Genomic DNA, 17,185 nt, shown 5'->3' on the forward strand with positions numbered 1-17,185 from the left:
AGTCGCCACAGAATGCAGAGGTCCAATCTCAAGTCTGCAGCTGCATATTGCTCAGGAGTTGTTTCTTACTCCCATGCAAATTGGCCAGTGACAAAAAAAACATTTTCCCCACGCTGATCAATTCGCATTAACACAGCCAAGCTGAAGAGCAAGCTACCCAGTGGCTATCCTAATATTGCTGGTTTTCAATTTAGATTTTTTAAAGCTTCTAAAATACTTTTCCTGTTTTTCTCAGTGCAGCTTATTCTCAGTGCGGTCATCTCATTTATAACTGTTATCTGAAAAAGTCATTCTTTCCAAAGCAGATTTAAGGTAAATAGCCCTGAACTAACTATTCCTACCGAGGCAAATAAATAAATAAGATGTTTTTCTATAAAGAAAAGTAATAGAAAATCAGTGTAAGTCAGAGCTGCCATAGCTGTCTCGGGTGTTACTGGCTCACCTGACCCAATTCTCACGAGCCATTAACTTCCCAGGTAGAGCTCAGAGTGTCCCTATGACTGACATTTGTGGCTCCTGCAGAAGCAGCAGCATCAGGCCCTCATTATGTGAACTTAGCAGAGAACTTGGTGTCATTCTCACAGTCTCTTTCTCTCTCCAGAAGTTAAACTATATTTTTCCATCAAGGTTACACAACTGACATTGAATAGGAAAATAAAGTATAGAATGGCAGCGGCTGCTTTGATCTGTATCAGGTTTAGGGACTGAAGTTTGGTTGACTTACATCAGCCCTTGTCAGACCACAGGTCCACTGTCAGCTGCTGCAAGACTACAGCACTGCAGCGATTAACATCTGAAGTAAAGTTCAAAAAGAATTTGGAGCAAGGCACACCTGCTGTAAGTATATTATTTAGATTAGAAATGCAGAAAAAATATCAATTGCTTAATGTACTCCCAAAGTATCTTTCTTTTTACAAACAGCCACATTCTGGTGGCATACTCTCCTCTGCAACCAAACACCTCATTTACTTGTATGCATGAAGAGTGGGGGAAAGGAGCTCTGCTTATACATTCAGACAAAGAGCAGAGGGATCAGAAGAGCCCAGCAGACTTTGGGCCAGTCATATGTTAGCATTCTTAGCAGTCATCATATGTTAGAGGCTTTTTTCATAAAAACTGTAGAGCAGAGCTTCTAGAATTTGAACTTTTATTTGAAACACAATTTATTTGTTTCATGTACCATAAGGCTGCCCTTGGACTAGAACAAAGAATTTTGTTCCTGCAAGTTGTTAAACACAAGGTAGTTTCTTCAGCCTTTGTTCCAAAAAAACCAAGTCCTATCAATAACAGCTCATTCCATGTGCACGAGTAAAGAGAGAGGTCTGAAATAAGCCCAGTTAAATCAATGGAAAGATTCCTGCTCATTTCAACACAACACACAGTAGTTTAGTATTCCCTAACGAGTCTTAGCAGTCCCCTAGGCTCTACAGATGACTATATATAGCCAGGAAAGCTTATGCAGCAAAGGGAGGATATGCTGAGATGGAGCTTAGGTGGAGGATTAACAACAACTAATTCCCTAAGATAGAAGCACCACAACACAACACATTATAAATAGCGAGGAGAACGACTGTGCTCGACAGCCATAAAACCATCATGCTGAATTTACAGGTTTTTGTGAAAACTGAATCATCGTGCAAGTGTCGGTGCACAAGCTGATGAGTTAGCCTCAAGCAGTTTCTACGTTGTGACACCGAAATAACCGGTGAAGGCCACTCATGAGAACCTGGAGGTACATGGTGAGCTTGCAGATGTCTCCCCAGAACGTGAGTACCAGCACAAGAGCAGAAATGGTATCTAACAGTGTGCAGGATTCATTATATGCATTTGCAGAGTGTTTAAGAGGACAAATTAAGCATTTGGTTTTGAGTGCACAGCTCAGAGAATATGCAGTCTCTTCCTTTCCAGTAAGGATTTTAACCAATTATTGCTTATTAAGCACCTGCAGGGTCTGAATAAAATGCTAACTCAGTAATGTTCTTTAGAACATCTGGAATCTTTCTCAACTCCTTTATTAATTACTGGTTTGGTCACCAAAGGGTTTAGAAGGCTTTATTTGCCCTGGCATGGTAAAAAATCTGAACTGTGAGCACTACAAGTAAAGATACTGAGAAATCAGCCCTCATTTAACCAGACTGACTTCACGTCCCAGCAAAACACTCAAGAGAGTTAGGATATGTATTTCTTTTAAGATGAAAGATTAAGGAAGATCGTTATCTGCTGACCTCTGAACTGCCGTTGTCCTCTTTACACAGCTGATAGGAAAGTAGCCCTTTCCCATGAAACACAAGTACAAAGCCCTGCACACACAGGAATAGCTCATGTAAGAGTGGGAGGTGTGATGCATTTGTGCCTGAGTACATGTTCAGTTTGTTAGCTGAAAACGAGGCAGTTTGTAGCACAGGCAGCGTGACTGATTATTAAAGTTTGTACTGAACTGTACTGTACTGAACAGGGCACAGCCTGACAGTGGAACCTTCCCCATGTGTTCCACGAGGCTGCTCCTGAAGAACAGAGGCCCTGCACTTCCTTTGCCAGCTCTTCCTCTGTGTGGACGGTGGGCCAGGCCACCCCACTGCAGAGCACTGACTTCTGCAGGGTTTGCACTGTGAGCACAGTGCCAGAGGAAGGAATCCAAAACATATCCAGACCCCAAACCTCATCCAGCCTGAGGTTCTCTGGCACAACTGCCAGCATTGCCTGCTGTGGGAGCAGAACAGTCTCACTCCCTGAAGCAGGGTGCTTCAGTTTCCCCTCTGCAGAGAAACAGAGGGATGCTGCTATTTGTAGTCATCTGAGTACCTTAAAGGGCTCTAACAGTGTAGTCACACTGCTTTTCTTTAAAACCAATTGCTTTTATAATGGCACTTGTGTGTGCACAAAAAGCCAAGCTCTATTCCAAGAGTTCTCAATCTGCCAGGCAAATATCAGCATTTTAATGGAAGGTAAAACTTGCCTTTAGCTATTTACTGGCTACACTGGTAATAAAAATTCAATATTTTTGGAATTATATCAAAGCTCTTGAAATATCATGCTGACATTTTCCCTAGAAGCACACTCTTTGCTACTGCAAGAGCTACTTCAAAATTGATGTGCTGCTGGCAGAGAAGCAGCATTTAGTGCTACACAATTATCAGACAAAAACTATTTCTTGCAACATTGCACATTCACAGAAACAGACTATTTTCTCTGAAGAAAATCTTAACTGAAATTATTTCCTCTGATTCTGACTCCAGATTTCTTTTACCAGATATGACATCATCCAGCAGAATAAATTCCACCACAATATTCCTACAGAGAGGAGCCCTTTGTGGTGCCCAGCAGCAGATGTCCACATGCTTTTGGACACTGAGAGCCTGTAGGGAGCCACCTGGTGCAGATGTGCACACAGCCCAGCACCTATGGGATGGATGAGCCATGAGGTTCCACACACAGCACAGCTGTCTCAGTCTTACAGCTCCTCTCTTCCAGCTGCTGCTAGCAAAACTTAGGGACTGATGCTAACCAGAACAGTTCCATGCATTTCTCTCCAAGGAGTAAATGTGTAGCCAAGAGCCCAGCCTAGTCAGATGTCTCCACAGAGACCCTGTTGCAAACTAAAGCTGCTTTCCAGCAGTGCAAGCTCTTTGCCCACCATTTCCCATTTGCAACACAGCCAACGAAGATGTAATTTACTACTCTTGTTTCCAATTAAAAGAATATTTTCCCTAAATTTTTAATTAAGTCATTTTATTTAGTATTGGGAAAAAGATTAAGTCCTAAAATGATGCATCACAGGACTAGATTGCTGGGTAGCTGTTTGATTTATGGACTTGGGGTTACAAAAGTCTGCTGGTAGCAGCTTCTCTCTGTTTCCAGCTTCCATTCTAATCCAGCAGTCATTGCCTGGCACATCACATTAACTCAGAGGTCCATATCCATGGCTACAGAAGCATGCAACTATTTAAAGTAATATCATTGAGTGGAACGTTGATACCCCTAGAATCACAGAATCACAAGGTTGGAAATGACCTGTAAGATCATCTAGTCCAACCATCTTCTCATCACCACTGCCACCACAAGTACTAAACCACATCACGCAGCACGTTGGACACCAGACACCTCTTGAACACTGCCAGGGACGGCGACTCCTCCACCTCCCTGGGCAGGCCATTCCAGTGCCCGATCACTCTCTAAGAGAAAAAGTTCTCCCTTATGTCCAACCTAAACCTCCAACCTCATCATTCATCAGCTACGTGACTGATGTATTCAATGAGTCCAATATTCACTTACAGTTTGAGACTTTGCCCACTCCTACTTGATTAGACGGTGACTTGATTAAAATAAACCCAAATAATTCCTAAAGCCAGTGGAAACAAAAGCACCAGAGGAACAAGAACACCACTCTAGCAACCAGGTCTTCCTTTACCACTAGTGTTTTAAGGTAACATGGATTTCACACGAAAATTAGCCAAACCCCTAACTTCAGACAGCTGTGAGTTACAGAACATAAAAAACACAGACGGCTTTCTCTTCAAGTACTTCCAGGATTTAAAAATAATAAACTCCTTCATTTTAACATAACTGTTAATTATTTGAATACAATCACATGTTCCTTCTTTGAATATAATCCCTTGTCTGCACCCGGACCCATATGTAGGCAGATAGAGCCTAAGTGACTGTTCGGTACTTGTAAAAAAGTTTCTTTTTAGCAAGACATCCAGAAAATACTGACCATCTTTCCCATAAACGTGAGTTTAATTAAATACTTCATCGCACGAAGAAAATACAAACACAGTAACCAATTGTGAAGACTTTCAGATGTCGAGAACTGCATGCTACACTCATAAAAAAAATATTTGTAATAAATAAAAGAGTATCCTCACTCCTGAGTTAGGGAACTTTGTATTCCCTCCATCTTTTTTGAGAGCAGCACAGCATCATGAATACCCCCATTTATAGATGCAAACAATGTTCCCATATAATACATCTTAGTTCACTCTGTATCAGTGCTAGACAGGCAGTGAGGAAGGAGTCAGAAAGCCCAGACATTGCCATAAGGTCTTTCTTGTCTTAGGAATAGAGAGTAAGTAGCTTACTATGATGCAGCACAAATCACAGAACAAATTAGAGCACCCACCACTACAGCTTGGATTTCTCTGGACATTCCTAGGCTCTCTCTGCTTCCACGCTAGATATTAGAAGAGCAGACTGTTTGGCATCATGTAGACAGTCAAAGAGGATTATCCTTCTTCCCAGAAAAACCCCTCTCTTTCCAGTATTAGCACAAATAATTGCCAGTTTCCTTCCTACAAAAAGTCACCATCAGACACTACTGCGAGAAACCGTGCAGTCATTCCTTTCAGCCTGAAATATCGTGAGAAGATGGGGCTGACTAGGAAGACAGGCAAGTAAAATTTGAGAACAGTGAAAAACTGTTGAAAAGGAGGTCAGGAGAAGGTTTTGCCAAGTCAAGCATTAGTCATGGATCACAATCACATTGTGTAAAAGCTCCACCCATGCTCTCTTACAGTGAGCTGGATGGAGTGCAACCAGAAACAAAGCCCCTCATGGCAACTGGGTCTTAGGAAGTTGGGGGATTGGCCTAACATGTTTACTTTGTTGCATTTCCAGATCACTAACACTTTCCCTAATAGCTCTCATTTTCAGACTCACTGCACATAGTGATTCTGGCTTCCATACTTTCTCTCATCATTTACTGGCTCATCAGAGACCGTCACAGAGTTAGAAACCTGAATGGAAAGTTTGTCTTCATAACAGGCTGTGACACCATACTTGGAAATGCACTGGCCAAGTGGCTTGACAAAAGAGGATTCTGTGTTATTGCTGCATGTGCCACTGAACAAGATGGCCAAGAATTATGGTCCTGCTCCTCACTCTCCCTGAAGACAGTGAATCTGAACTTGGCTGACTCCAGCAGCATCACCAGGGCTGTAGAATTTGTGACAGAGGAAACAGCAGGCAAAGGTAAGTGGAAAGGTCAGCTTATAGAAAAATAATTCAGTACAACCAAATGTGGTCCAGCTAAGAGTTCTGGAGCCTCTCTGCTATCTACAGATGAGTTTTTCCTCTTACTGATGAAACACATTCCCTTTTCAGTTCTGCCACTTCACAGCTCAGAAAGATTTTCTCCAGCTTTTGGGCAATTTTGCCAGCAGAGTGCCTAGAACTACAGCTGTTCAAACCAGATCATTCCCTGATGTGTTTTTCAGACTTTTTGGTGCAGTTGGAAAGTCTCAGCAGGGGGAGGGTGCTAACCAGTACCAGAAAGCTTTCTTGTCAGTAAAGCCAGCCCAGACAGTTAAAAATGGCTGATGCAGGGCTCCTACAGTAACCAGAAGAGTGTTTTTGCATGGCTGAACAAGTCTGATTTTTGTAATGCACTCAGTAACAACTGTAATGACTGTAATATCTAAATTCTTGCCTTTTCAGCCAGTTTTCTTAGAGTTGTTACACAGGTAGCTCTTAACATCCCTCTGAGCCCTTAATATCACTCATTCACCTCTAAGCACTTGTCTAGAACAAAGAAGAGTTTGTCCTTGGATACCTGTAAGTTGAATTAAAAAGGCATGGCTGAAGTGTTGTTTTTAGCACAGGGTGGTAAATATATTGACCTGTAACAACATACATGTTTCTTTCCTGATGCCAACCACTTAGACAGGGCATTGTTAATAGCAGCCAAATGGGATCAAGGCACTGTAACTACCAGCTGTACTACATAGTTGTATCAAATATTCAGTAGGCTGATAAATTAATTTAGTATCTAGAAAAGCAAAATACAATATCTTCTACCTCAAGGGGACTTTCTTCCTTCATTATGCAAAGTTTCAGACCATCCTTGAATACAAAGAATAAGAGCAAAATCAAAATAATTATTAGACCTTACCTTCTCAGAGAGGCTGATCTCACACAGGCCTCTGCCTCCAAGCTGTAGAAAGCAGCATGCTCCTGATCAGGGTAACCACTGCTGTCACCTTCTTCTGAGCAACTCTTTACAGAAGCAGTGCTGAACCTTCGGCCTCTCCCTCCAGGCACAGGCTGTCCTTCCAGAAGCGTCACTATTTATCTAAAGCTCTTCAAGTAATTTATAAGGTAGTAAAGCAGTATAATCAATACACAGGGTTAAGCTAACATTTTTAGAAGCATTGACTAATTCTTTATGTTTAGTTTAGACCTTTAGACCCCAGCTCAAGTAAAACAACCTTTCCACTTTCACACAGCGCTTAGTTTTCACAAGAAGATAAGTGCACATTAGGAACCCGCATACCTGAGTAAGTAATAAAGGTCACTATTGCATCCCATTTCTCCAACTGAAAATATTTTCCTATCTTATTTTAGAATAATTGCCTAGGATCTTCTGCACAGGTGTACAGAGTAGACATCTACAAGCAGGCTCTAGACTTCATCCCACTGAAGCTTTTGCCAAGGCTGTTTGGATCCCAATGCTACATAAGAAACCCAATGGTAAGATACTGTCACATACAGAAATGAATGATTTTGGAATCTTCCTAGGGCTTTTTGGCTTTGTGAACGCTGCTGAAGGAACAACATCTGCAGCACCAACTGACTGGCTAAGAATTGATGACTTCCACTCAGCTCTGAACGTTAATCTACTGGGATTGATTGAAATCACGCTCAAACTTCTACCACTTCTGAAAAAAGCCGAGGGAAGAGTAGTCAATCTAATCAATTCTAACGGCTTCATGGCATTTGTAGGGGGTGGCTACAACTTGTCCAAATGGGGCATGGAATCTTTCTCCGACATGTTATGGTGAGTAGTTAGAAATACATGCATGAATCCAAGAACAGATTCTAGATGTGCTGAGGGAAGGATGCCTATATGTTTGCCTCTTCCATTTTGTCTCCGTTAACTTTGCCTAAGGAGCAAAAGGAAACGAAAAGGGTGATGGTCACCTGTTTTGGATACTATGAACACAGCCACCAGGAAACTGCAATGGGAAACATTTGCCTATGGCTAGCACACAGCTACAGAACACATTAACCTGCTGCATATATACAAGGGAATCAACAGTACAGCCTAGCCAGGTCAGATGCTTCCTGGACACGTTGTACGTAAGGTTCACATGCTGTTTGGTATGTACCAAATTACCAGACATAGGTACATGAAACATGAGGACCTTAGACATGTTGCATGTGCCTCATAAGAATTACGAAAGTGTACATGCAGGTACTTCCAGCTGGAGCCTGTCTGAATTCCCTTTTGATAGTACGGAAATTACGAACAAAATTATGTCTCATTCAATACTGTTAACCAAGAGGAAAGAAACTACCTACCTGAAGCATACAGATACACAGTGATTTCAAATGGTTTGTACTGACTGCAACACGTAGAAGCATGATAGCTTAAGCACAGCAGTAGATACAATTATGGCAGTTACGGTTGTTTACATTTGGTAGGTTGTGTGTGACAAACAGCAGTGTACAACTATAATACATTTAGTAGCATGCAATCAAGGTAATTATTAGCAGCCTGGTGTTGTGATTCTGATAAGCACGCTCAGATCCCTGAGCTCTTAATAAGCTGCTGAGGTTCTTCTGCAGGTTCTTCAGAGGCCACAATTAAAGTACAGGTGTGCTAGGTGTATTCCATCTGGCAAGGCCAGATGCCTTGGAGAAGACATTTGACTTCACAGCAGGGGTCTGATTCTCAGACACTTAAGCCTTCAGTGTATATCCTTTTCTGCTGGTTCTACCTCAAAGGCCCTGAGTTGCCTTTTTAAGCTCTCAGAGATCAGTGATTGCTCTCTGCCCTTCTTCCATTTCTGCAGACTGTCCCTGCCAAACAGTTTCTGAAATCAGCACACCAGAAAAAGTCACTCTGGCACCAGGTTACAGTTCTCCTACTAGGGAGTTCATCCAAGTCTATAAACTAAAGTCACCGTGCATTTGGCTTACTAATGTCTTATCATAGCATTATTACATTCTCCACCATAAAGACTATTAATTCACCAAGTATGCTCATGCAGCAATTAGAGAAAATGACTTTTTGTCTCAACACATGCACTGCTAAAGGTATTTGTGCAGAGTTGGCATTTCAGTTCCCTTTCCCCTACTACTGTTTCAAAACCTTCAGTACTACTAAACTTAATGCCGGTATTTTTTGCAGAACAATGGTGAGCAGAAAGCCTTATCTTCACATGGGCTCAGTAACAGAGTACTCTTCCCTCTCACTGAATAAAGTTTTATCATACCCCTTACTCATTATTTGTCTATGCAATAACAGTAAAAAACATCTATGTAAAACTTTTCCAGCAAGTAAAACACTCTGTATGTTCACAACAGAATTATGAAGGACTTATGCCAAACTATTAATCTCCTCTGTTACCAGTTTACAATCTATTTCATTTTGCACTAATGCTTCACAGCAGTCCGAGCTAGGTGATTACAAACAGCAATCAGATTATCAAAGGTATTCATTACTTCAGAAAATTAAAGTGAGCAGCCTTCACTGATACTAATTGTGATGTACTGCCTCAGGTTGGCTGAGGAGCAGACCAAAAAGCCAAGTCTTCACAAGGTCCACAAATGTTGGTTGCAAACAGTTATGAATGCTTATACAGAGAACCATATATTCCAAGGCAATATAATAAAAACTAGTGGCTAGTGTACACATGGTCAACTTCTTTGCATGCTTTGGAATCCAGCTGCTTGAGTCTTTGAAGCTATCTGATAGAACAATGATGATTTTCATTCTGAGGGTGTTGCATTGCAACTCAAATTTCATAGAGGGAACCACGCTGCCAGAAAGCACTCTGACCTTTACTGCACTAACGCTTAATCATTTAACCATAGCCATTTCACCGTAAGGTGCAAAATAAAGTCCTAACCCAATTGGAAATTTTTTCTCGCTTTGACTTTTCACTAAGCACCTTAATGATCTGTTTCTCCTAAAAGCTGATGTGCTACAAGAGTAGTTTAACCAGATAGAGGTGGGTATCACATTCTTTACACCAGTCCAAAACAGATCACACAGAAAAGCTGCAAATCTACCTGATGTTGCTTTAATTGTTAGTTGTGTTCTGCACTTTTACAGTGATAGGTACAGCACTGTGATGCTAATTTGAACATCTCATAAAATTATTCCAACATTTGAAGACAAGAAACTCTCAAATACTAATTAATGTGACAGACTTTCAACTTACGTATGTTTAATGGCTATGCCATCATTGGGTGTTCAGAGACAGCTTTCTGGGTTTTGTTGTTTTGTTTTCTTCTAGGAGAGATATTCAGCACTTTGGAGTGAAAGTAAGCATTATTGGGCACAGTTTCTTCAACACAAACGTTAATTCAGGAATCATGGTGAGAGACCTCTTAAGACTTTGGAACAGACTGCCTAATGAGATCAGAGATTCCTACGGAGAAAAATACTTTTCTGAATGTAAGTAGGAAAAAGAATGTATGAAGGCTCAGGGAAGGATATCATTAATGATTCTAATTACCAGAAAGGGGGAGTACAGAGATAATGGAAGCTTGACTCTTCAGTGGTGCCCAGTGACAGGACAAGGCAGGAAAACTGGAATACAAGAGGTTCTGTCTGAACATCAGGAAATACTGAGTGCTGGAACAAGTCACCCTGATTGTGGAATCTCCCTCTTTGGAGATCTTCAAAAGCCTCCTGGACATGATTCTGAGCAACCTGCCCTAAGCAGTCCAGCTCGAAGAAGGCTTCGGACACAATGACCTTTGTAGATCCCTTCTGACCTCAACCACTCTATGATTCTGTGAATGTTTGTAGGATTTCATAAGCTTTAGTTAGGAGTTCATTGATGTTCATCAATGTGTATGGTAGTATATGGTAGATGAGACCAGTTCTATTGGTTCCCCTGGGAAATCAGTGACATGTGATGGTGTCCCACCATCCTTATTTTCTATGTACTTAAGAGGCAGAATATTTAGGCACAGGAGGTTTAGGGCTGTGATCATGCACTATGTTTATGGCTTAATGATAGCTGAAAAGTTCTGCTGCACATATAGTAGAAAGGATCTGGCTCAGAATGTGGGCCAGATTTCTCTTTACCTGGTTCTTTGGATTCCACAGCACTTCTTTGTCTCTGCTCTGCTGCAACTATACCACTTGCAGTACTTGAGCCGGCAGTTTAAGACAACCCTTATTATAAATCTACAGAAGCTGTAGAAAAACCTGTAAATGAAATGAATCCTCTCACACAGAATGTTGCATAAATACTTCCAGTTTGTTTTCTTCTTTGTAGATAGAAAAGCTCAAAGATCAGTGAAAAGACTGTGCAACTCTGATATTTCTAAGGTCATAAAATGCATGGAACATGCCCTGCTAGCAAAGTACCCCAGGACACGATACGGAGCTGGATGGGATGCAAAGTTCTTTTGGCTGTTCCTCTCCTATGCCCCGAGCTGTTTATCTGACATGCTGTTTTACATGATGTTTCCAGTTCCAGGAGCTAGTGGGAGTTCAGTCCCTGGAGTTCTAATCAACATTTAGTACTATAACCAGCATCAACACTATGGAAATAACTCTGAATCCTGAATCCTCTCATAACAGTTGACATCTCCTCTTTACAAGTTACTAGACTGCTTAAATTTCCTTCAGAAAACACTTCCTCCTACTTACATGAAATTTCAGAGTTTGTAGATAAGACTCGTAAACCTACCATGCTTTTTTGCCTCCAGAGCTGATACATCTGTAATATCTGCATGCAAGCAAAGTTCAGCTATAAATCTGGTTAATACTACTCATTCAATAAAAAATTTGTTGCTTTTCTTATTTAAATGAGAATCTGTTTTTCACTTTGACTTCACCAACATACACGTTTCTAGAGAATTTGAAAAGAAAAAAAGAAAACCACTGGTCTTTCAGAACATCTATGTTATACACGTACCTTACAGATTGTGCTTATTCAGATTTCTATTTCATGAAGCTTGGTCATGGCCATATTCAGGAGTTGCTTCTGGACACAAGATATCAAATCAAATAATAACAAAGGCCAGCTATTGCAACAATTTCCAAAAATTACAATTGCAGTATTTGACCACATCTAATCACCTGACTATTCAGCTGTGTAGAGACAAAACACAAGCTATTTTAAAGGTATGAAATTACAAGAAAAATCAAAACTAAACAGTTCTCCATTACTATTCAAACAGAGCAATACTTATATCTTAATAATTACATTTCAATACCTGTTCCCAATACCTGCATCGTTTATTAGGGAATTTGAGTTCATTTTGCCCTCAATGTGCTTTGCAACCTAAAAGGATTATTATTTCACTCAGTAGATGGTACAGGTCACCAATATATGCTACAGCCAATTTCTCTGAATGTACAAAGAGTATGCTCAAAATGATGAAGTGGCAGCTGAAGTTGCTGTGCCTCTTGTACACTATCTTTATCAGTCAAGCTACTGACATGCTGGGCTTCCTGGAGATTTGAAAATTGGGAGGGTAAAGGTTTTATTTGCTAAAGACCTGCGCTGATGATTAATCATTAATGTGCAATTCAATTAAGCTTAGAAAAATACCATGTGCAGGTCAGAGCACCAAATGTAAGAAAAGCAGTTTCATCACTGTGCAGTGTGTGTGTGTGCTGAGGGTGGGAGAGCCTATACAAGAAAGGGACAGAATGTAAAAATGGTTCAGGCGCTACTTAAGTATTTCAAGGAGGTTCTATTATCTAGCAAATGGTTTCAAGAAGAAACTTATTTTACTTCATACATAGAGACATGCTTTTTCTAACTGGCCTGACAGCTGTAGAGAAAATGTAACATTTTAATTTATTAGGCCTATAGTGCCCAATTAGAGAGATGTGCTGAAATCTCTAACGAGCATTCTTTCAGACAACAGAATTCCAAACTTAAGAATTCAGCCAGGGACTGGCCTCATGAGGGAAAAATAATAAAAGTGGAAAATGAAGTTAGGAAAAGAATCTAAAGATTCTGTTCAGCACAGTAACCAAAACATATTTACTCTACTGAGATGAAGATGCCCAGTTAAAGCTTAGGAATCCTTTGCCATCAAATATATTAAAAAATCAAATTTGCATGCCACCAGTCTCCCAAGAATGATTTTCTTCTACATCTGGAAAATAAAAAATTTGCAGTGAAGAAAAAAAAAAAAAACCCTCTGATAATACAGCTGATGTATAAGCAGCAGGACGTAAATATCGAGGAAACGCTAGCTCTTCCTTCTCTCTTTAAAATACATTGAGGGATTATTAATCCCTTCCTTAATAAAAGTAACCTGCCTTTAATTGGAATTATTTCTCATAGCTCTTCTCTAGTATGTAGTGTTCCAGATTCTAAAGGAATTTTCTGCAGTAAAGCAGTCAGGTATAATATCAGACCAACCTTTAGATTGCTTATGTCTATACTACATTAATAACTGGTTTACTGTAATCAATTGTAAGATTTTTCTGTTTCAATGGCCAGTTTATTTAACTTATACATGTAAGGGAGTAATGATAAAATATTAGTGATTTTATATAAAAAACTTTAAACAGTTGTGTAAAGTCACAACCTATTCTTACCTGAATTTACCTAAAGCAAGACTGTTTTCATCTCAGCGTGCACTGAAGTCTCCACAGTGGCAAAATACATACAGCATTGACAAAAAGTTATGGAATAGGAATATGATAAAATACATTTATTAAATTTATTCAGCAGCATTATTTTCCAGTAGTCTTTTCTAATGAAAGTACATTACAAAATAATTAGAAGCATTCTAATTAGAGATAGTATACGTTTTGAGAACTTAGACATAAAACAATCAAATAGTAGAAGTCTCAATGATTTTAATTTAGGAATTTTTAAATTATATGAGTAACTAGTTAGAAATGCTACATGTTCCTGTAGTGGTACTCAAAGTTACCTCAAACTGTTCACACTATGGAAACTACCTTGGCTAATTAATAGAAAAACTGGTAAGACATACAGTATATGCTGATAGAAGGTTATGAAAATAAGCAGATTAACTACAAAGACTGCATTAGTAGAAATTGTTTCCCTTTCTATTAATGTCCACCTCTGGAAATAAATAGTCAATAAAATTAAATTTTCACATTAAAAAACCTGAATAATTTCTTAAATGAAGCAGTATCTTTTGTATTTTGCTGTTTAGAAATAAGCTTTTACAGAAATCTAGCTACTTCATTTAATAGTACAAATAACTTCCAGAGACTCCAGCTAAGAACAGAGCTATTCCACTGATGTACAGGAGAGAATCTCATTAAATTAAGCACTCGTGACACTAAAATCTAAATATATCAAATCTTTTAAAGAACGCTATTAATTGAGTGGTTTTAATTGGATCCTAGTGGAAAAGTATGTCTAATGGACTGTTTTATTCCAGGCAGTTAAAACATAAGAACAACAATCTGCACAGATAGCTATTCAGCATCATGATGCTGCATTGACTTTTGCTTAACACAAGATAAACAGAGAGACTCATTTCTACATCCAGCAGATGATAAAAAATGGTGGTAAGGATGCCCAGAGCACCAGTAGAAGTTTTAAAAGGTACTGTTATAAATATACATGCAAAAGATCCTGTAAATCAGTAACTCACCTATACTCACCTTGTTGGTATTTTTAGCTTAAGCCCTTACTTAATGAATTTACCCCATCTTTATGCAACCAATTCCATACAGATTTCTACTAGCAAAAAAACAAGATAATCTTTGAAAAATTTACAAATTTACAACATATTTATAACATTACTTTCAGACAGGTTCAGTGCAAAGATATACATATAGTACACCATGATACTTGTTCATAAAAATAGTAATTGGCATTTGTCAAAAAACAAGGCATAGTTTCAACATACATCTCCAGCCGCTGACTAAAAGATGTATATATTTTTATAAAGCATTTGAATGTGAACCTTACTCTTCTGTTTATAAAAAATATATGTGCAAATGGATGTGTCTCATTTTCCCTACATCAGTTTACCTACTTATACAACAGAGTCCTCCTTAACAAGATTGGCGGTGTCTTTAAATGTATCCTCTGTTGCTGTATAAGCTAATGGCTGGTCTCTCTTCAGAGTAATCTTGGGAGGCAGTGAAGGAGAGGAAGGAGGGACATTTTCTGTGTCCTGTTGCTGTTCCTTCTCCATCTGAAACAATAATCATAAAGTCCAGGTTTACATTCTAATATACAAAACATTCAATCTCAACTTTCAGAAATATTAACTAAATATCCAAATATTTTACTAAGTGATATGTGAATTATGCAAATCACCACCTAACAAAAGTCAAATACTAATTTCACCTCAGAAGGTTCTGCCGAGGAAATAACTACTTCAAACTTATTCTGCACACTGGGATTTCTGTTTTAATGGTTACTGTCAGTCCAGTAATAGCAATGGTAACATGAGACTAACTTCACAAGTCCACACGTGCACACACGAATGTAGATTACACTGGCATCACTACTGTTTGCAAATTATTATGCTTATCATATTTGGGGAAATAAACCTCTGGTTTTCTCAATCTCTCACTTCGTTCAGGCAAAAACTGCTACTACTGGCTCAAGTCAGTAGAACTCAAAGGCTTCATAACTCACCATGGGAGAATTCCTTCAGCAAACATCATGCAGCATAACATCTTAAAAGAAAGGTCTCCTCTTACTACATGGATGGAAAAAAAACCAGGACTTTCATGTAAGCAGGCTGCAGCCTGTTTAACTATGTGCATGCTAAATCTAGGACTGAGAGGCACTAGACACTTTCATACCAGTTGTAGTACAACAGGCTGCTTGACTCTGAGCTGTACAAGAATGCACCTGCAAGCAGAAACCAGCACATGGGATCCAGGAGCAAGAGTTGGTCACAGTGCTTAGCTGGGAAAGCTGAGAGGCAAGCAATGCTGCTGTACAGCCTGAACTGGGTGTCTGCTGTGCACTCCATTCTGTACAAAATTCGGTAATTTTTCTCAAAACCATGTCAGATCCATCTTGACCTGGGCAGGAATTTCTACGGTAGTTCACTTAGCAGTAGAATTTGTCCATATCCTTTATCCACTAAAAGTAAAAACTAAGTCCAGCAGTGCATTAGCTGAAAAATAGCATAATACAGTATTAAGCAATACCTCCGCGTATATTGGGTTTTCAAAATTAGTGTTTTGTTTCATTTTTCTCTTGAAGAAACTCCACTTTGATTCCTGAAATATACAAATTAATAAAGCTTTAGACATTTTTTTCACCATTTCTCAGCAAAATGCCAGCACAGGTGATGATTTTCACTGGGATTGACTGCTAACTTGGTAATTTCAGCTGCATGTTCTCACGCTGCTATTGTAATTTTAATTAATTGCACTGCTTTAAATATTTTAATGCCTGTTCAAGTTTCAGTGTTTTCTGGCCATCTTTAACATGACAAATCATAAACACAGGAAAAAAGGTGAATGATCTAGAACTCATCTTTTCCCTGCAGATGGGAGTGTGAGTCTTATTTATCTTGTCTGACTGCATCAGAGACTCATCACAAAAACCACAAGAGGTCACAAAAAAGTATTTGAAATGGTCATTTGTATCATAATTCAATACTCAGCTTCTACTTTCTCACTAGACAACTGGCCTCACTATATAATCCAACAGATATTTCTAGCAAAAGAAAATAAATAAATTCAGTTTTTTATTATCAAATAATCAAAATAAACTTTTAGTCACACTGTACCTTCACGTTCCAGGCTACCTCTTTAAATGCTATGTCATGTTATTCAAATGATCTCTCAATTAGACTTCTTTGTCCTTTATTATTGATAACGTTTTTCTACTTGAAAAAGCATCAAGACATCAAATAAAACTAGAGCTCCATTTTACAAGGCATCTCCCCAGAAAAGCGTGCATTTGAAATCCGATAAAAGATAGGAATGGAAACAAAATGGTCACATAATGTGTCCACTGTAACTCAACAGATACCAACAGATGAAGTAAGTAAGGGATTTAGCTTTCTTCTCTGAAGGGTAACTGGCAGTATTCAAAACATTAGACCAGAAGGCAAGACTAAGTTAATTCATTAACTATCATTCCATGCACACCCCCAAAAAAGCTGAAGAGTCAAAAACTGTCTTGAAACAGCACAAGAGAAATTACTGAAGGACATGAAATTACAATATCAGGTTGATGGAAATGTCATTTCAAAGCTCAGAGGTGTTTTTTTAGTGCACAGCGTGTAAAGAACATGAAAACAAGAC

The 17,185-nt window shown here is 39.1% G+C and overlaps 2 protein-coding genes across 7 annotated transcripts in view; one reads left to right on the forward strand and one right to left on the reverse strand.

Moving 5' to 3' along the window:
* Positions 1-1,736: 1,736 nt before the first annotated feature.
* LOC128076737 (retinol dehydrogenase 7-like) lies at positions 1,737-11,767 on the forward strand. Its single transcript, XM_052674800.1, has 5 exons — positions 1,737-1,766; positions 5,637-5,967; positions 7,513-7,771; positions 10,239-10,399; positions 11,232-11,767. The coding sequence occupies exons 1-5, from the start codon at positions 1,737-1,739 to the stop codon at positions 11,477-11,479; spliced, it is 1,029 nt and encodes a 342-aa protein (XP_052530760.1). The 3' UTR covers positions 11,480-11,767.
* Positions 11,768-13,620: 1,853 nt separating this feature from the next.
* The window catches only part of LRP2 (LDL receptor related protein 2), a 134,774-nt gene continuing 131,209 nt past the window's right edge, over positions 13,621-17,185 (reverse strand). For all 6 annotated transcript variants that reach the window (XM_052674942.1, XM_052674941.1, XM_052674945.1 and 3 more), the window contains 2 exons: positions 16,079-16,150; positions 13,621-15,105 (listed from right to left, as the gene is read on the reverse strand). In XM_052674942.1, the coding sequence (XP_052530902.1) occupies positions 14,944-15,105; positions 16,079-16,150 (234 nt within the window). In that variant the 3' untranslated portion in view covers positions 13,621-14,943. The remainder of the gene's footprint in view (positions 15,106-16,078; positions 16,151-17,185) is intronic.

This window comes from Tympanuchus pallidicinctus, unplaced genomic scaffold (assembly GCF_026119805.1).
Source record: "Tympanuchus pallidicinctus isolate F22 unplaced genomic scaffold, pur_lepc_1.0 scaffold15, whole genome shotgun sequence".
Lineage (NCBI taxonomy): Eukaryota > Metazoa > Chordata > Aves > Galliformes > Phasianidae > Tympanuchus > Tympanuchus pallidicinctus.